Below are 20124 nucleotides of genomic sequence, written 5' to 3' on the forward strand. Positions count from 1 at the left end.
AGTTTGTTTCCCATTCAATTCTGAACTCACGTAAGTGGGAGACATATGTCCCCTCAGAAACCTGGAGGTGCCAGTGGCTTGACCAGTGCTAACTCCCAGCCCAGTGAACTCAGGACAACTTCAAAGAGCTCTATCTTTGCCTTCCCATAGCTCTGCGGAAATCTCAGAAGCCCTTCAGTTATTTAATTGGCATTTTTAAAAGAAAAGAATCTCATTGGTTGTGACTGTCTGCTTGGATCAACATATAATTTTCAATTAAAAGAAACCCTCCCAAATAAGTGAGTTCATTCATGTTTGACAGATGGACAATGGCATTTCCTCAGGGCTAGTGCTCTCCTTGCAAGCAAGGACCTTTGGTTTGTTGACTGCAACATCCTCAGGACATAGAACAATGCCTTGCACATAGTGGGGACTCAGCATATACTTGTTAGATGAATGAATGTATAAATGGTTATCACGTATTCATTGTTTAAAATGTAAAGAGGTAATAACATGGGAAAAAAAACTTGTGTTGTCAGGTTTTTAAAAAGCAACATAAGGGCTGGGCACAGTGGCTCACCCCTGTAATTTCAGCACTTTGGGAGGTCGAGGTGTGAAGATCACCTGAGGTCAGGAGTTCGAGACCAGCCTGGCCAACTTGGCGAAACCCTGTCTCTACTGAAAATAAAAAATATTAGCCGAGTGTGGTGGTGGGTGCCTATAATTGCAGCTACTCGGGAGGCTGAGGCAGGAGAATCGCTTGAACCCAGGAGGCAGAAGTTGCAGTGATCCAAGATCTTGCCACTGCACTCTCCAACCTGGGTGACAGAGTGAGACTCTGTCTCAAAAAAAAAAAAAAAAAAAAAAGCAACATAAGATACTGAATAAACAATATCCATCATTCATTCATTCATTCAACAAATATTTATTGAACTGCACTACACATGGGGAAAAGACAGGGTTGATGAAGGATTAAACAAGTTAGCATATTGTATTAGGCTGCTAGAGCTGCTGTAACAAAACTACCACAAGCTGAGTGGCTTAAACAACAGAATTTTATTTACTTATGATTTTGGAGGCTGGAAATCCAAGATCAAGGTGATGGTAGAGTTGGTGTCTGATCTGCAAGACCTCTCCTTGTCTTGCAGATGACTGCCTTCTCTCTGAGTTCTTACAATAAAGTTCAGGCCTTTATTCTTGATATCATTCTTCTTATAAGGACACTAGTCTTATTGGATTAGTGCCCCACCCTTACAACCTCATTTATCCTAACTTACTTTAAAGGCCCTATCTCTAAATACAGACACATTGAAGGTTAGAGCTTCAATATATGGCTCGGGATGTGAGGGACACAATTCGGTTCATAACACATATGTAAAGAGCTTAGAAATAATGTCTGGCTCATATGTAAATGAGCCATATGTGAATGTTGGATATTATTGTTGTTAGAAAATATACAAAACTGCATTGGTTATTATTGCATTCTCATTGAGGGATGAAATTACAAGTGATTTTATCTTATACTTTTCTATATTTTCCAAAATTTCTACATTGAACAATTTTACTAACTGAGGAGGGAAAAACACCACTATTCAGTAAAAGACATGGTTGACTATTGTTTGCAGCTCTCCAACCATTTTATCATGTGTTAAAAGCCTTTGCTCCAGATGCGGTAGCTATCCGTAGTGGATGCTTTGGTGGGCTTCAAGTTTTTGGCTCAAGTCTCCACATTTGTGGTTGTTGGGATAAAAAGAACCAAGGACCTGATTCAGCTCACCCAGCCCTGTCAGCCAGAGCTTCCACTAGGAGATACAGTAATGGGGACAGAGCATGCCCGTACTGTGTGTCAGCGCCACAGCCACAGCCACAGCCTCTGAAGGGCTGGAAAGACCTTCAGCAGTGGGCTGGTGAGTGGATCAGTTTGAGTTCTTGGCTCCAAACTGACTAAACAAAGTCTGCACTGACCATTTTAATCAGAAAAAGAGTGCATTAAAGAATACATTCATTTATAAAAGCCTGAACTTTTGTGGCAGTTCAAGAAACGGGCCCAAATTTCAGTTTCCAAAATGACTCCCAGAACCATCCACCATCCATGGCTTTCTGTTACCACCCTTGTGCCAGCAAAGTAGATGCCATGTGTAGGACTTTCTCTCACTCACTTCTGGCTTTTATATAAAAGGCTCATGAAAGTGTGTTTCATCGGTACAGTCTAAGTCACTTATCCCCTCCTAGCTGCAAAGGAAGCTTGAAAAGTGAGTTTTCTGGTTTCTACCAGAGATACTTGTAGTGTGGGAAACTATCAAAATGCAGGAGAGTGTTAAAAAATGTAGGGGAGAGAGTTCACCACTGTTAGAGAGGCATGGCCCAGATGTCTTAAATGCAGAAAAACCTGAGTCCAGAGTGGCTGAGCCCATCCTATGCTGGTCTTATGCCCACTAGCAGACTGGATACAGAATGGACACTAGACTTTGAAGGCCTAGAGGGTAGTCACTCAGCTGTGATGATGAAAAGCCAGCAAAGGCAGCAGAGTCATGGCCAGTTAGTCCTGGTACTCGAAAGCCTTTAGATGGGTCCTGCCTTTACCAATGAACAAAGAAAGAAGCAGAGGCTTACCCCCAGCTGCCCAGCATGACAGAATCAGAGCCAGTACTGGGAGTGGTATCCTTTGCCCCACTATGATGTCTAGCAAACTCTTACCCCAAGATTTTGGGCTCAATTCAAACATTTTTTGAATATTTGAAGTTTCCCTTGAGTTAGGCTAGGATCAACTCTGTCATCACATACTCATCATGTTGGACTGCTGTTATTTCTGCTTTCTAATTTGTCTCACCCCAACCCCTAGTTTTCAGGAGGCAATGGATGCAGAGCATATGTATGTGAACATTAGCTGAAAGAGCGAATAAATGAAAAATGAATAAATGGGAGTCAAGAGTCCAGAACTGCTATGTGACCTGAGACAGTTGTTTGCCTTTCCAGACATCAGTCTTCTGCTCTGTCAAATGGGGTGGTATCCTCTGCTGTAAATAGATTATTAGACTCGTGCCTGCCAGCTCCCTCAGAGATGCTGATCTGGGAGGAGATAGATGTGAACATGGCTGGCCACTATGGTGACTGGGTTTGCTGGCTAAGGGCTAAGAGGGATATCTAAGGGCTCCCCAGCCTGGCCTAGGCATTTCTGGGCCCTGGATTCCATGGATGCCCAATCAGTCTAGAGCCCTGAGTCACAGTGTCTGCCCATGCCTGCTGATAGTCCACACATGGAGACCCACAGAAAAGGAAGAAGATCTTGGGAACACAGGACAGGAAAGAACAAGTACCATTACTCAGTGGAAGGAACAGGCCTAGAGAGGACAGAGACCTGGCCATGATCCCACAACTAGGCTAGGGCCTTCCTGTCCCCATCTCTCAGGGGAAGCCAAGCCATGTTCAGAGGAAAACAGAAAAATACTTGGCTAAGCTAGAATCCATCACAGCTCCAGTACTGGTTTTTGAATTAAAATATTCACAAGTAGCAGAGACATCTGTAGGGAGAGTAACGGGATGCGATATCCTGCTGGAGGCCAAGCTAAATGTGTCCCATGACATCACTCTGAAGAGGAGGCTGCCAGAGCCACACAGGGCCTGGAGTGCTCCTGCAGCCCAGTGCCGCAGAGGTAGGCTGGGCCTGAGGCTTGCAGCCTGGCTCCTGGCTCCCTGCTCTGTGAAGGAATGCTCTATTGGCCCCCTGGCCTTTGGGGAAATTATCTGACCACCTCCCTAGACCAATCTGATCTGGGGAGATAGGTTCCTTCTGCCCAGCCTTCTGGTTCCCTTGGGTCTCCTCCTTAGTACCAGTAGATTTCCAGTTACTCTGCTGCCAGTGGGAGTGCAGGGGTGGGGGGATGCTGACAGCCCTGTTACTTGCTGGGACGAGTGCTGCCACACAGCCTCTGTCACACTCTTGGAGGAGCCCTACCAAGCTTGAGATCCCAGCAAAGTCCCTGCCGGGCTGTGGCTGAGTTCAAGCTGGAGCAGCTCTCCCAGGAGTCCAAATCCTGTGATGGAGAAGGTGTAGGATCCTATTGTAAAGATTGGAAGTGACTCAGAGGCACACAACCACACTCTTGCACCACTACAAGGTGCACACAGGCCTGGGCACATACACGTCATGTACTTGTACTACAGATACAGGTCCCCCCACACTCACACCCAGCTGCCGAGCTGTGAGTGCACATTCACTCATGGTTGTTGGTCTCTGGTGGGCCTGAAGAAGTCTCATGCTTTTCCACTCTGCTTCCTGACTTCTACTCTCTGATTTCCTACCCTCTTCTTCCTGGGCTGTTGCTCAACCAGTTCCTGGCCTGGGTCGGGCTGCCTGAGCGCTGTCCTCGGTGCTGGAGGCCTGGTGGGCTCCGCATGCTTGAGGAAAACAAGCAAGGGCTTTCGGAGGAGGTGATCTTGCATGGAGGTGTAGATGTCCATGGGGTGCCCAACAGAATGCCTACTTTTATTCTTTCAGAAAATGTGCAACTGGGTTTCCTCCTTTCAATTCCAGACACTGAAACAGGTGTCCAAACCCTCAGCCAACCAGTATGGGCATCTGTGTCTGCGTGTGGCTATATGGCCATTCATTGTGGCTATAAGGGGCTTTTTCAGACCTCGTGGGCCACACGTAGTTATGTATGAAGACCGTGATTGTTTGCTTCCTCATGAGACACTTGTGATTCTATGTGGCTGCCTGTGACCATTCCTCACCGCTTTGCAGAGGTGGCACCCAGAGGCTCCCTATGTCTCCAAACTCGGGTCCTAGGGCGCGTTGGTGTCAGCGGGCACCAGCCCACAGGGGTGCGCACCTCCCAGGACAGGTAACCGCGACCCGGCTGCCATTCGCGCCTGCCCAGCCATAAAACCCAGGCTGCGAGTCGCGCGGGGGCAGGGTCGCGCGTTGATGGGGTGGGTGGCGGCGGGGTGGGCTCAATGTCACTCTCCCGAGCTCGTGGCCCGTGCGCCCCCCTCCAGCTGGTTTCCCCAGAACGCCAGGTACTGACGTTGGGGAGCCGGGCGGGAGAGGGCTGGTTCGCTCTGCGGCCAGGCCCCTCCCCCGCCCGGGAGCTCGGCGGTTCAGACAGGGCGGTCAGCGCGGGGCGAGCCCCGGACCCGGCCTGGCTGCGGGGCTGGCAGTGAGGCTCGGGTGCGAGCGCGCGCCGCTCCCTCCCCCTTGCGCCGTCTCCGCAGCGGCGCGGGGAGGCGGGAGCTGCGGAGCCGCAGGGCGGGGGCTAAAAATACCCGGCAGCTGCGGCGGCGGCGAGGCAACTGCTGGGGCTGCTGGGCTGCGGGGCTGCGGGCCTGGGAGGCCGGGCCGGGCCGGGCCAGGCCCCGCTGACCGCCATGCTGACCTTCTTCCTCGTGTCGGGGGGCTCCCTGTGGCTGTTCGTGGGTAAGTGCCCGTCCTGTCTGCGTCCTCGACTCCCATCTCCCACAGGCTATGGGGTCTTCGCCCGAGGTGGGGTTGTTACATCTCTGTGGCCGCGGAACCTCATCCCCAGCTGCTGAGCTGTCGCGTCAAGGTCCCCAGGGTCGCCTGGGTACTCCCTCCGTCCCCAGTTCCCGCGGGCTCCGGGCCGGGTTGGAGGAGCACCTGGGTCTTCGGACGGGGATAAGGGGCTTCCTCTCTGCGATCCCACCACAACCCCTCCCCCAAGTTCTTGCGTCCCCCTTCCCTGATGGCAAGGACCATCAGCGAATCAGATTAGGCCCTGAGCCAAGGCCGGGGACAGACATTGCGCCCTTGTCCGTCTCCTGGGGCCAGAAACCGAGGGTGTTGGTTCCCATGTCCCGCAGCAGGTCAGCTATGTAACTAGGACTGACCTGGGCTTTCCGATCGCGGCGAGAGGCTTCCTCACGATCCCTCCCTGCCCTCCCTTCAGCCAGAGTACAAGATCTCTATGAAATCTCTGCTGTGTCCCCACTGTTTCCAGAGCCCTCCCCTCCATCTCACAGGAGTCAGCCTCACCTCTGCACTTCTTAGGCGGCTACGAGGACCCCTGGTCAATCCCACCTCAGCGCCTACCTCCCCTCACCCCCCATACACCCACACCGGAGTCTCACCACAGGCCCTTCTATCTGCCAGTTCTATTACCCGTACTGGCTACTCCCCTCTCTGAGCCTGGGGTCTTCCAGAATATAATACCGCTAAAGGATCTCCACCCCCACCCCCACGAGCAGATTCAGCACAATTTATGTCCAGTGCTTGATCCTTAAATTGGCCTTAAACCTGGCCTAGGCCACAGCAAATGGTCTATGAATGTTAGTGTTTATTATTATCTCACATTCAAACGGCATCATCAAAAGTGGTAATAAAGTTCTTTCTGAGCCAAGGAAGTTGACCCTTTTGAAATCCTTACCTGAGACTTTGTACGTGTTATTTAATATTCATGGAAAATCCTAGGAGGTCGGTGGTGCCATCCCTTTTTTTTTTTTTTTTTTTTTTTACTGAATTCAGAGGTGAATTGACTTGCCTAATGTCATATGGATATCTGGCAGACTGGGACTCCATTCAAGGTTTTAACTGATCAACCAATGCTAAGTGCTTGGCTGGATCAGGCCTGAACCTGGAGGGTTGGTGGGCCAGGTAATCACTTCTCCCACCCCCACCATTGCCTTGAGTTAGGCCACAGGGACATTTCCCCTGAGCTGGGGCAGTGAGTGAAGCCTCCCTAATCCCCTCAGCTCCCTAAGCGCCTTCTGTCTGCCAGTGTCTATGACCGGCTGTGCAGGGCCACTCGGTCCTGAGGCACATCTAGCAGGCAAGGACAGGGCTAAAGCTGGGGTTGGAGGTAAAGGGCAAGGATAATTAAAATCATGGCGATGGTGTTAGTAACAGCCACCATTTTTTGCTTGAGTGGTGGATGGTCTCAGGGCCTGTCCTCACTGCCAGGACCCCTTTGCTCTACCCTCAGGAGGCCCCCACCCAGCCATGGGTCCAAGATCAGCTCTCTGAAGACTTGGTCTTCTGTGGCTACAGGGAGGTGTCTTGGGGCTACAGGACCACTTGTGACAGCGGTCATCAGCAGCCTGTGTGAAAAAGTCCCTCACCATGCGGGGTCCTTGTCTTCGAGCAGGGTTAGCTGGAACTGACTCAGAGTGCAGTCCTGCTTCCTTGTGGAGCATTTCCCAAAGTGGTCAGCTGCCTTCTCTAATGGAAAACTAGGGGATCTGCCTCACTGAGAGACTATACAGGGCCTCAGAACTGTAAAGCAGGAACGATTCTTGGGGCAGGTAGTGGCTGCTTCCACAGTGGCCAAGCTTCTTAATGCAAAAAGCAAGAGACTGAGTCTATGGTGCTTATTGGATAGAATACCCCAGACAAATGCTGGGGCATTTTAAGTTATGTGTCCATCCCCTTTGAGACTCCACCTGGGCCCCAGCCGTTCTCTGGGGGCAGAAGAGACTCCTGAGTTAAGAAATGCAGCCCTGTGAGCACACCTGAGAACATACTCTGCCTTGTCATCTCCAGGGTCCCATGGTCCCATGGCAGCTGCCAGATCCCTTCCGTTCAGCCAGTAACAGGAGGCAATGTCTCTGGTTAGTAGAGTCATGTGCTTTTTGCCACCTAACCTGGCCCTAGGGAAACAAGGTAGGGCCAGGCAAGGGCTTCCCTCCAGGGCCCTCAGGGAGAGATGATGAAGTCCGGGATGGGGGTATGGTATGCACTTGGAGGAGGAGCTGACTGTCTGGGGGAGGGAGCCATCTGCTCTGGGCTTTGTCTGTCCTGTTGCCTGCTGGAGAGACCAGCACTGAGCCCTGGGCCAGCCCAGATCTCACCTGTGTGTTGAATACTAAACAAGGAGAAAGTAAAATAAGTCCATCATGAGTCAGATGCTGGGTCTGGTGTGGGGAAGTGTGCCCTCCATGCCATAAACACCTAGAGGACAATGGGAGCCATGGATTGGAGCTTCTGCCTGCCTATACAGCACCTTTGTGAAAAGTAGAAAGAGGACCCACTCTTGGTGGATAACTTTATAAAAGGATACCCCTTCCTCTAGGCTAAGGCAGCCCCATGCCGCAGGGTCCAATCTAACCATCAGTGACATCTGAGTGGCCTTCTCTGGCATACGGGGGAATTTGTCGGAGACAGGGAGGCCAAACTCCAAGTGGAGGAAGCTAGACCAGCAGAGTTCGTGGGAGAACTGCCATGGGAGATGGGTCTTCAGGGTCTTGTGCCTGAGCAACGTGGGTTGTGGGAGAGGATTCTGGAGAAGGTTGTATTTGGGTGGTAGAGGTCACCAATATTTAGCTGCTGAGTCAAGAGGAAGAGAGTGGAGGCCAGGAGGGCAGTAGGAGGTCGTTATGATGTTATGGATAAGAATAGACGTGGTCCAAGGAGTCATAGACTTGAGTCGAGGCTAGACTCCAGTAAGGAGAAGGGATGTGACCCCCCGCCGCCCGGCCTCTGCCTTAAGAGATGTGGAGCTGGCCCTGGTGGGCAAGATGAGGTTGCCAGTGTAAAGAATGGTTTGGGACCCCTCTGGCTATAGATCCCAGGACAAGCGTAGACTTGCACGCTTCAGGCCCATGAGATCCTCCCTTTACCCCACTCTGGGTAGAGAACTGGCTTGAGGCCTAGGGGGTTGGAGATGGCAGTTATGAATTCAGACAGATGGTAGAGCTCCAGGCAGAGCAGGTGGCTCTGTGGCCAGCTGGGGACATGCCTTACAATAAAAGCCTGAATTTGTACAGGGTGCACCAGCATGGAGCAGGATTTTGACCTCAGCACCTTCTCACAGCTCTCCAGCCTGTATGGTAGGAGCATACTGACACCAGGGGGCAGCAGAACCCAGTCATTATGCTCTTCAGCTAGTGTTCTGTCCCTTGTGATTATAAGGATTCCTAGGTTGACCTTCAAAAAGCTGAATATGGCTCAGCTACAGCCCCAAATGGGACTCAGGACTGTCCCATACATGGGGTGAGTGAGTATGAGGCTCTGGCTTGTTTGTAAAAATGGGCAAAAGTTACAGGCTTTTGTATAACAGAAGCTACAGTGTGTGTCCAGCCAGCACTGGGCACATAGTAGTCACTCAAATATTCATTAAGTACTAGGTGTGTGTGGAGCGGTGTTTTTGTGGGCTCAACTGTTGTTTAAACAGGCTAACTTGGCTGCTGTTTCACTGAGCATCTACCATGTGTGAAGCACCCTATCTGTGATTCTTCAAGGCTTCCTTCCACCCTCCCACAATACTGTGTGCTGTTGTCACCATTGCCTAGGCAAGGCCCTGGGACTCAGAAAAGTTCAGTAGTGAAGCAACTTGTAAGAGCTATGAGTTAGACCACATTCTCAGACTTTCAGTCCAGAGAGGGACCACCAGGCATGATCAGCAGGGCCTGAGCCCCTTCAGCAGGCTTGTCAATGGGCACAGGCAAGGGAATGGTCCTTGGACAGGAGAGGTTTTATGAGAGGGCACATGTAAAGTGTCAAGAGCAGGGGCTGGCACACAGGGAAGGGCTCATTACATGTTAGCTAAAATTATAATAACTTGTGTTAGGCTTTCCTTAAAGGAGGTCCAGGATTCTGCCATGCAGAAAGGGAGTAGGGAAAGAAAAGGCATTCCAGGCCAAGGGACCAGTGTGAGGAATATTGGTTAATAGGAATGAATGAAGTTGAAGGACAAATTCTGCTGTGCCAGTGAGGTTGCCAGAGCTGGACTCTGCAAGTGTAGGATGCCAGGCCAAGCAGCATTGGCTTTATTCTCTGCAGTCGTTGCGTCAAGGAGGTGTGGGTAGAACTGGGCATGTGGATGGCCAAGGTGACACTATTCCTGTGCTCTGCAAGCCTCTTCCACAAGTCCTATGGTCTCCTTGAGGGCAGGGCCAGGTGTCTTATGTCTGTGTCCCTAACCAAGAGTTGGACACACAGGGTACATAAGTGTTTAATACATAAACTAATGATATAAAGAATTCCCTGAGAGTAATTTATTTTAATAATGATGTGTTTTATAAGCTATTTCCTTACCACAAGTCAATCAGTAAACAACAGATTTTGAGTGTGCTCCTGCTAGGATGCCAGGCTCTGTGACCAGCTGGGAGATAACGCCAATATGGTAGAAGCAGTAGGGAAAAGCAGGTGAAACTCCTTGAAGGAAGGGCCAGGTTACCCCTCACTGGAGAACCCTGAGTACTGGGAACCAGTGCAGCTTGGAACAGAAGGAGGTGCTCCAGAAGTGTTTGCTGAATGAATGAATGAATGAACTAGTGAACCCACAGCTTCTGGGTGACTGGTTTCTTGGAAGAGAGTCTTCTCTAAGGGCTTTTGCTTCCTTAGAGCTCCAGGATTCCAGTCTCTTGACAGATGGGGAGCTTGGGCCACTCTGCCAAGCATAAATGAGAGGAATTCCCAGTCAAGGTCCTCACCTCGCTGGGTGGTCTGGTGTGATGGCCCCATTCCTTGCCTTGGCTTGGCCAGAGTTCCCACTAACCAACCACTGGGTCCCAGGATTGGTGAGGTTAGGGGAGTGCTGTGGATGAGATGCGCTTTGAGCCTTGGGTTTGTCCTTCAGGGTGCCCAGGGGTGGTTCCTCATCATTTGCTCAGCTGCTCTGGGAGATCCGTGGTTGACGTGGTTATTCCTGGGTCTACTTCCTTTGTGTAGTTCCTAATTCACATGAATCTTGGGGCCTGGGACAGGCAGAAATGGGAAGATGGAAAGTGGATCGGAACAGAAATTCCAAGCCAAGTTGGCCTATCTATTCTGAGACCCAACTAATACTCTCAGAGCTGGAAGGATTTCAAATCCAAGAAGTCCTACCTGATTCTATTTGCCAGCTTTTCCCAGAGCCACCCTTCCTCTCCCTGCACTTAGTCCAGGCATTCAGTAGGGGGTGTCCGGGGGAGTTGGGAATGGCTTCTGATTTGCCATATGCCCATTCAAGCCTGTGTTCCAAGATCACTGTCTCCTGGGAATTTAGAGCAGGAAGCCAGGCCAGTGAGGGAACAATCAGCATCTTAGTGCTTAGCCCCTGGTATAAGCAAATGTGGGTTGGCGCCTGTTAGGGCGAGGAACAGACTTAGGAACTGATAGCTATTGGAGGAATGAGTGAGTAGGCAGGCCCAGGTTGATTGGGCAGCTCTGGGACAGACCCTACTGACTGGTGCCCAGGACCCTGCCTCACTCCCAGCACAGCCTGGCCCACCAGTGTAGGATGTGGATTCCAAGAGACTGAGCAGGACTCAGCCTTGCTACAAAGCTCTGCTTTTCCCTGCAACTCATGGACTGTTATAGGGGTCGAGACTCCCCTATGAGACTCCTCCTGCCCACCCACCCCTGTCCTAGCCTTAGCTTTGCTGCAGACCATTCTAGACACTGCCTGTTAAATCTTGCCTGCTAAATAAGCAGAAAGACCAGTGGGAGAGGCAGTGAGGTCAACCAGATATTGGACAGAAAGGCTACACAGCAGGGACAGTTAGAGTCAGGATAGAGAACAGCAAAGTGGGAGTGAGCCAGTGAGGCTGGACAGGGAGGTTGGCTGGAGGCTGGACACCAAGGTCTTTAGTCCAGTGAGAGGAAGGCAACTGTCAGTATGGAGAAAGTGGACTCAGCTGAGAACCATCCAGGCCTGCAGTGACCACTTTGCTTTGGAAGGGGCAGCAGCTCCAGCCACTCTGCTCTGCCACTGGAGCTGAGGCTGCATGAAGCCACCTAGACCCTAGGACCCTGCTTAGTAGCTGGAGAACTTCAGTGTTCATGGTGACTGTGCCTTCCAGCAGATGGGCTGGATGTGATTCTCTGGGGACACCTTCAACTCATGAATATCCTTTTTTTTTTTTTTTTTTTGAGACAGAGTTTTGCTGTTGTTGCTTAGGCTGGAGTGCAATGACACGGTCTCAGCTCATTGCAAGCACGGACTCTGCCTCTTGCTTCAAGTGATTCTTCTGCTTCAGCCTCCTACAGGTGCCTGCCACCCATGCCTGGCTAATTTTTTGTATTTTTAGTAGAGATGGGGATTCACCATGTTGACCAGGCTGGTCTCAAACTCCCAACCTTAGGTGATCCACCCGCCTCAGCCTCCCAAAGTGCTGGGATTACAGGCTTAAGCCACTGCTCCCTGGCAACTCATGCATGTTCTGCAGGCCAACTCCCCTAAGCCTGGGTCTGTCTGGGTGGCAGGGAGGGTTTAGAGAAAAATGGAGGGTGGGTCTTCCCCCAACCAGTAGGCTGGTAGGGGATTTGGGTGCATGTGTCCCTGATCTCCTTGCCAGAGACCAGATATGGAAGGCTATGACCTGTGGAGCCAATGTTTCCAGATCACTCTGAAGTGTCCTGTCTCCTCCTCTGCCCCCTGCGTCTGTTCGCTGGACAGTTCCATGACCTCTCACAGAGACATGCCTGCCACCTTGGCTTCATGAAGATACTGTGTGGCCCCAACTAATAGTAGTTTCCTTTGGCCCCAGAGGATGACAAGACCTATCTCTCTTGGATTTCAGGGGATCTATCTGTGGAGCATCCACCAACCCACCTATTGGTTCAAAATCAATTCCAAAATGGTTTTGACCTAGATGTCCTCTCAGGCTCAGTGGCCATATGTGTGCTTGAGATCTTGCTGTGCTATTTCTCCTGGTAGTGGGAGTCTGAGTGGCATCCATGCTCCACAGGTCACAAAGTCTGTGCTGTGATTAATGGGCAAATCCTGGTGACCATGGGGTGTCAGAGAAGCAGTGTTTTAGCTGCCGAAAGCAAAAAAAAAAAAAAAAAGATTGAAGTCTGACCTTGGCATGGAGCCTCAGTTGACGAAGGAGCCTGAGCCCTGGAAGCTTGTGATCCTGCACACTGGGCTCTGGACTGCCCTCATCCCTACCCCCAGCTCCAGGGCACTTGTGGCAGCAGGACTGTAGGCACCAGGCAGAGGATACACATGGCCTCTGTTCCGAAAAGTCCTCTCTGTGCACTGCAAGGTCTTCTCGGGTACTGGCACTTTTTTCTTACCATTTCTTTCTCCATGTTTACCGTTAACACTGTGAGAATGACTGAAGTTTCCTTCTACAAAAAAACCGTTGCTACTTCAGACTCAGCCACTACTATTTTTGAAAAGCAGAAAACCAACAGCGCCTCAGAGGGGGCTGATCCTCTTTCTGGATCCCACCTCCATCTCCCCGACCTTACATAGTGCTTTCCTTGGCAGCCACTGAGGCCTCCAACTCCCTCTCCAAAGATGGTGGGTTTCTTCTAGTGGGTAGAAGGTGACAGCTCAAGTGATGGGTGTTCACAGTGGGTCAGTGTGAACAACGTCCGATGGCCTGCCTGGGCCAGCTGGGGCCTCGTTTTGCTTTGGTCTGAAAGACATTTTTGTTTTCTGGTGAGAACAGCCTCAGCCTGGCCAGGAGCGGGCCAGCGGCAGGAATACAAACCCTTTCATGTGACAGACCTAAGTGGAGTGATGCGGTCCTGCCAGCAGCAGGCCCTCCCCTGCCGCTCCTGGGAGGCGGCCATTTGCATATTTCCCATTCATCCTGGCCTTGAAAAGTAGGCCTGAGTTCCCAGTGCTCCCTGCCTGCTAGTGTTAACTCTGTGGACACCGTAGGCTCTTACAGGCCAACAGCAGAACTTGGCCGCTGGTTGCTGGAAGGAGGACAGCTTAAGGCTGCAGCTGCTGTGCCACCTGACCTCCAGAGGGGGGATTCAGGAGGTGGCAGATTCCTGTTGGCCAGCACAGCCTTTTGCTAAACTGGTGGAAATTCAGATGTTTCTTCTTGTGGCATTTGGAAGAGGAATTTTGTCGGACTATGGGGATGCCAGAAAATTCAGCTATTTACCAAATTTGCCAGAAAATGCACGCTTAACAAAGGCAAAACTCTTTTTGTCTTGCTTCCTGTCTAGTCCCCAAAAAATTCAATGACTTCTGGAATGGCAGGTAAAGGAGCCATGCTGGATCCCTGCTTTAGCAGCAGTCCGTTTGCCAGGAATGGAGGGGCACAGCTTGCCTGGGGCACTTTTGCATCCCAAACCCCCAGGGTAGGAGGTTAGGTGAGCTCCTGGGTGCCATTAGCTTGTGGGCTGTGACCCTGAAGGCACGAGGCAGATATACAGTACATACAGTACCCATCACCATCTTTTTCCTTTCTCCCACAGCTAAGTGCCATCCTGCCAGCCTCAGCTTCCTGCCCAAGTCCTCAGTGCAGCCAGGCCTTGCCTCCTTTCTGCCACTGTGTGAGGCCTCCTGCCAGGAGCCCCAACATCTTACAGGGTCTTCCTGTGACTTACCAACACACCTGTCACTCTGCCATAGCCCCGTTCTCCTCATCTTCCCATGCTGCTCGGACTCTCTCCTTGCTCTCCCTCCCTGGCTAAGGATTTCTCAGGTTCTGTCTTTTGTGCATTTCTCCCCTAACACATTTCTCCCCAGGAGACCAGTAGGGATCCTAAGTGAACAAGCAGGACCCTTCCTGCTTCAAAGAGCTTCCCTCTAGCTGGAGGAGGTCACCTCCCATCCTGCTTGTACCCCAGTCACCTGCAGTTGAGCTCTGAGTGCATGGCCCCTCCACGAGCAGCCCATATGCCCTTTACTGGTTTAAGCTTAGTTTGCAGTGTGTCCTAAGTTTGAGCCAGTGACAGAAATGGATCATTGCTCCTGAGGCCAGGACACCAGCAGTCCTAAAGTGGACCTGGCTGGGAAAGGGAAGGATCATGTTACAGCCACAGGATTTGACTTCCTGCACAAGAGGGCCTGGCCAGGGGGTGCCTGTCTGCCTGTGAGGTGATGGTGGCCCTGGCCAGTATTCCTAGTGTCCTGCCTCCTGTCCCAGGGCTTGGCGTGGAAAGAACTGAACTCATCCACACCATCAGTTCTAGTCATCATACCCTGTAAATATTTCCAAAGTGACCACTGCTGTCGTTTTAGCCCCTGCTGTCCCTCTTTGCTCTGAGAACTTTGTCCTGCCTGATTCATGGCGAGGACAACCTTTATCTCAGAGTGTGTGAAAGACACTGTGTATCTGTTTGCTCCTCTGTTCTCAAGGCTATTCATATTTTAAAGTTCCTGAAAGCATTGTTTGTGCCTGGCTTCCTGGTGCTAGGAATGTGGACACACGTTCCCTGAGCAGGGCTTAGGGTGAGTGAGATTTTTGAGAGGTACTGTCATGAGGATGGGAGGCCAGTGGGCAGTGGAGGCCACTAAAGGGAGGCATGTTCACAGTGAGCCTAGGCTAGTTGCAACAGGTGGCTCCGTAAAGTACTCAGTCACAGCCAGCCTTAGTTGGGCCTTTCATATTCAAGGGGCTTAACTGAACCGTCAGAGCTATGATCAGATTCCTTGGGGAAGCTTGGCAGGTGAACCACCAGGTAACCTGGCACCCTTGTGTCATATCCTGGGCCTCTGTCTCATGGGGGATGTACAGTGGGTCTCACCTGATAAGTCCCAAGTCAGGGAGGCTCTTTGCTCCATTTCTGCCCTGGTCTTATGTGGTTGTGTGAATCTAATTAAAACCCAAGAGGAAAATGGAGAGCAAGCCCCTCTCTTACAGCAGAGGCAAGCTTGAATACCTGTGTGGAGTGGACAGGTGTTGGGCAAGTGTGGGCTTCTGTGTTTGCACCTCTGCAGGTCAGGGTTTCACAGGTGTGGCAGTGAAGTCTGTGCATTTTTTAACGTGGTAACTGGGCTGCACACTGCCTGGGGTGAAACTGCTCCCTCAGCTCTATGCCTCTGACACTTTATGGGATTTCCCACCAACCACTGGATTTCCTGTCCCAGAGGCTGCATTGAGATGCACTAAAGTAAGCTTTCATATTAAACACATCTCTGAAAATATCTGGAGACAAGTAAGGAGCCTGCTTTGAAGAAAGAGGAAAGGACTTTGTGGGCTGATGAGGGATCTTGAGATATTTGTTCATTTAATTGGGGTGGCTTGGGGGAGGCTAGAGCCAAGTTCTAGGTAAGGGCTGCTGAGGCAGGAAGCTCTCCTCATGGCCCACCCAGATGGTAGGGTAAGTAGTGGAAGCTGTTGTCAGCTCCAGGGAAGGTATTGCAAGCCTGTGGCTCTAGACTTGCCAGGCAGTTGGGCAAACAGCTTTCAAGAGGGAGCTCAGGGCACTGGGTCATGTCCTGGGACATTCTTGCAGCAGGGGAGCAGGGTTAAATTTGGGTGGACAGTGGCCCAGTGCAGGCAGACTTGTAATTGTCTTTTACCTAATAGCAGGTGCCACCATGAGCCTAGCTGTCTATGATCAGGATGAGCATCCAATTCAAAATACGCAGTAGTCATATTTGTGTGCCCAGCTGCATGTTAGCCATGAAAGTGGGAGTGAAAACACTTTGGAAGTAACCACCCACACCCCTAACCCCACAGATCCCACATTAATGAAAGCCCAGGAGTCCCTGGACCTCAGTATCCCAGTCTGGCAGAAGTGCTGAAGGAATTCAGAGCTCAGCTTTGGTTCTAATAGGCAAGGGTGTGGGTTCTGGCTCCAGGGTGTCCATTCTTGTGCAAGCCAGGCAACAGTATCTCTTAGGGCAGGCATGACAGCAGGACTGGTGTGCTGCCCTGGGGTCTTGTGGTGGAAATCAGCCACTATCTTCCACCTGCTGGCTCTGACCCTTGGTCCAGAGTGTCCTCACTCCCCAGAGCATCCCTAAGCAGATATTTTATCTGGAACTGTGCCCAGTTTCTTTCCTCTTCCCGAGTGACCTTATGGGGGTGGGGAGCAGAGGCAGCCCCTGGGAGAGGCTGGAGGCAGAATCTCCTGGGTGGATGGTACAGTTGCCCTTAGTGCCAGAGAGCTGGCATCCCCACTCCCCACTACTTCCTGTCACCACCACCCCCGCCCCCCTCACACTCACTGCAGTCCCCAGCGCATAGCAAAGGCCTGGCCCTAATCAGTGTCTCAAATGGATGTGTAAGGAGGCTTTGTTCTTAAGAAACCCACTTGGCAAACTCCCTTTCAGAGCTGCAGACAGGGTGGGGTGAGGGGAAAAGCAGGGGGATGTGCTGAGGCTCTGACATGCTGGCAGGCTGAGGGTTAAGGCTGGGTTGCTTGGCTCTGAGCTGATCTGAGCCAGCACCGCCCTGCATGCAAATGGAGGGGGGGCTGACGGGGCCCTTGAGGGGCCAGAAGCTCCTTACAGAGTTGCTCTGTGCCCTGGTCTCTGCCAGATCTGCTCCCACAGCCACCAGGGAGCCTGCGTCACCACTGCTAACGCCTCTACTGCCACCTGGCTTCTCAGAGCGGGCGGCTGTTGCCATCGGCTGTCCCCAGGAGGGCAGACTCAGGGCAGGGCCTTTGCCACTTTTGTGCTTTGATCAAGGTGTGGTAACTTTTTTCCCTGGGCCCCACAGGCCCTATAAAGGGAGGCTGGTTCTAGTGGGACCAGCTCAGCTGCCTCCCCAGTGCCAGAAGCCTGCTGGAAAGGTAGGATGTGAATGCATCTACTTGTGCAAGTTGTCTTTGAGCCTCTTTGGCTTGCAAAGAGATGGAGTAACTGCTTCAGCTACTTACTATCTACTAAGTGTTTCCCTTACTACGTGCCTGGCACTGCACTCTCTGTCCCTGAGCTTGTTTGAGATGAGGCCCGGAGAGGCAAAGTGACCTGCCGAAGGCCAAACAGCTATCAAGAGACAGTCAAGATTTGGACCCAGGTCAGTTCAGCACCTGAATACCTCCTTTGGGCCCTCTCCCAAGCTCGTTTGCTAGGATTCCTGAGCCCTGGGAGAGGTTGTAGTTTTCTTTTTAGAGCTCTTCACTGGGAGTTGAGGAGATTCTTTGATGATTTGGTGGCTGGGCTTGCGCTTCCCCACTCTTCTTGAAGACCTGAGGTTTGCAGAGGCCCAGAACTCCATCGTATGAACCCTGTCAGAGAGGCTGATACAGAGGAAGCTGGGGTGATTCTCAGGGGGAGGGAAGAATCTGACTATTATGGAGAGCCTCAGTGTGAGCATTACTTTGGACTTTGGTCCTAAGACAGTAGGGAGCCAGATAAGGTTTTTGAGCAGTGGCATGACATGGTCATATCTACATATCAGGAAATAACTTTGGTAACAGTGCAAGCACCTGTTAGAGCAAAGGAGAGCTATGAAGAGGGTGGTATGGGAGTCTGGGCTATGCTTGGTAGTGGCTATCAGGCCAGGGGCCGTTGGGGTAGAGAGGATTGGTCGGGTATCCAGCTAGACAGTAAAGACTAGAGTGTTGAGGTTAGGAGGCTGGACCAGCAGAGGGTTCTTGGAGCCATACCGGGGGCCCCAGGGCCATTTCCACAGCGACTGTGCTCTGGAGCTTTGTTTCTGCCATCCCAGCACCTTGGAGCCAACATATTCCCCACCAGGGCCCCTTTCCTCCCGTTCTCTCCCATGCTGGATTGCCCTAAATCAGCAGAGGGCATGCCGAGGTGGGAGGATGTTCTAGTTCCCTCAGCCTTAGCTACTATTTGGTATTCTGAACTGGTCTGTGCTGGAAAAAAAGATGTCGGTTATGCCAGGAAAAGAGGATGCGGCTATCTTTTTAGATAGCCGGGTCCTCCTGCTAGGTGAATATTTACAAACGCAGCCACTTACCTGGCAACACCAGCAACACTGATTCCATTGAGTGCTATCCACACTCCCCTTGCGTCCGACAACACACACACACACACACACACACACACACACACACACACACCTCTCTGCTGCAGCCAAGAGAGTCTCTTGGGGTATGGAAGGAGGCAGTCATGGCTGGGACCCTAGAGACCACCAAGCCCTACCCCAGGTCAACAGAGGTGTGGAGGTCAGAGGAGGCCCAGGCCCTGTGAAATAATGAGATGAGACCAGACTCTAAGGCCTAGGCTGTGCCCTCCCCATGCCAAAGTCTTGGTGGCTTGGGCTGGCTCTGAGGCCCATGTCCTCAGGGGACCTGAACTCGTAACTCTGCCCTGCAGTGGCTCCCAGGTCTGAAGGGAACCTCAGGGTAAATGCAAGCAGTTCTGACTGTCTGAGATGGTCCGTGAGCCTGAAAGAATGAGACCCTTTGTTTGTTCCCCATCAAGGAGGGGCACAGGCCCAGCCTCAAGGCCAGAGGAGCTGCCACTGCTGCAATAACCTCCTTCGGGGTGGGCACCTAAGTAGAAGTTATGAGGAGGAGTGGGCAGCCAAGCCCTTTATGCACTGCCCTCCATCACCCCAAGTAGGAGGAGAAGGACTCAGCCAGGAGAAATGGTAGGTTCTTAATGTGAGGCCAGGAGGAAGCCCACTCATGTGCATGGTGAACAATAGCAAATGACTGGCCCGACTGGCTGGTCCCCTCATACAGGCTCTGGTGGCCCTGCACTTCCCCCACCCCCTGAATCTGGGCCTGGGCTCTTCCAAGCAGCGGGAGCTGGTTGTTTGTGGGTTCAGTACCAATGCAAAGGAAAGGATGGATTGTGGGAGTGGGTCCAGTGTTGGCAGGGGCTGGGGTGACCATACCACATGAGGGGCCGGCGTTGAGACTGGAGTCCAGGCTCTACTTGTTTACTGTGTGCCTCGCTTACTGAACAAGGTGGCTTCTCCAGTGGAGTCTCTATGCTCCCATCTGAGAGGGAGTACCTGCAGCTGTTGTGAGGGTCAAACAGTGCAGTGTGTAAGAAAGGGCTCCCCAGGCATCTGGAATTCAGGAAGTTTAGGCCAAGTTCCCCTTTTCCTCCCACTGAGGACCATGATAATATGGCGACTACTGAAAGCTCAACATGTCCAGGATGCCAGCCTCACAGACTTGTAGCACTGATCTTTGTACAAGATTTTGTGGGCTCAGTGCTTTATTTTCTGCACAGAATATTCTGTTCCCTAAGTTTCTCATGTGCTCATTCAACTCTGGCCTTTGTATATTTGCTTTCCTCTGCTAGACCACCCTTTTGTCTTTATCTTTCATTATCAGCATCAATACTATTTCCTGCCAGAAGCTTACCCTGACTCCCTTGTGCCTGAGTCAGGCAGCTTTTCTGGCTCCCCATGTCTGATCACAGCACTGTCCATTTCCTCACGTGTCCTCTGGGAGGACACGCCCAACTCTGAGCTAGATGAGAACAGGGACTGTGTGAGGGTCTGCCAGATGGGCGGAAGGACAGATGGATGACTTGGCTAATCTGGGCTGTGCTCTGTAAAAAGTCTAGCTTTACACTGAATGCTACAATATGCAAAGCTTAGAGTCTGTGAGCAACTGCCAAGGACCAGGGACTA

The 20124-nt window shown here is 51.6% G+C and overlaps 1 protein-coding gene and 1 long non-coding RNA gene across 7 annotated transcripts in view; one reads left to right on the forward strand and one right to left on the reverse strand.

The window, feature by feature from the left end:
• Nucleotides 1-4830: 4830 nt before the first annotated feature.
• The window catches only part of ACSL6 (acyl-CoA synthetase long chain family member 6), a 58226-nt gene continuing 42932 nt past the window's right edge, over nt 4831-20124 (forward strand). For 2 of the 6 annotated variants that reach the window (XM_017532472.2, XM_017532473.2), the window contains exon 1: nt 5242-5395. In XM_017532472.2, coding sequence (XP_017387961.1) covers nt 5347-5395 — 49 coding nt within the window. In that variant the 5' untranslated portion in view covers nt 5242-5346. Of the gene's footprint in view, nt 4999-5240; nt 5396-17072; nt 17351-17377; nt 17578-20124 lie in introns of those variants that run through there. The other 4 variants (XM_017532475.2, XM_017532477.2, XM_017532476.2 and 1 more) reach the window with 4 other exon arrangements.
• On the reverse strand, nt 9927-13331 carry LOC119471836. Its single transcript, XR_005200931.1, has 2 exons — nt 13112-13331; nt 9927-10629 (listed from the first exon to the last, which is right to left on the reverse strand). It is a non-coding gene; the product is annotated as an uncharacterized LOC119471836 (long non-coding RNA).

Source organism: Cebus imitator, unplaced genomic scaffold, assembly GCF_001604975.1.
Source record: "Cebus imitator isolate Cc_AM_T3 unplaced genomic scaffold, Cebus_imitator-1.0 Scaffold76, whole genome shotgun sequence".
Classification (NCBI taxonomy): domain Eukaryota; kingdom Metazoa; phylum Chordata; class Mammalia; order Primates; family Cebidae; genus Cebus; species Cebus imitator.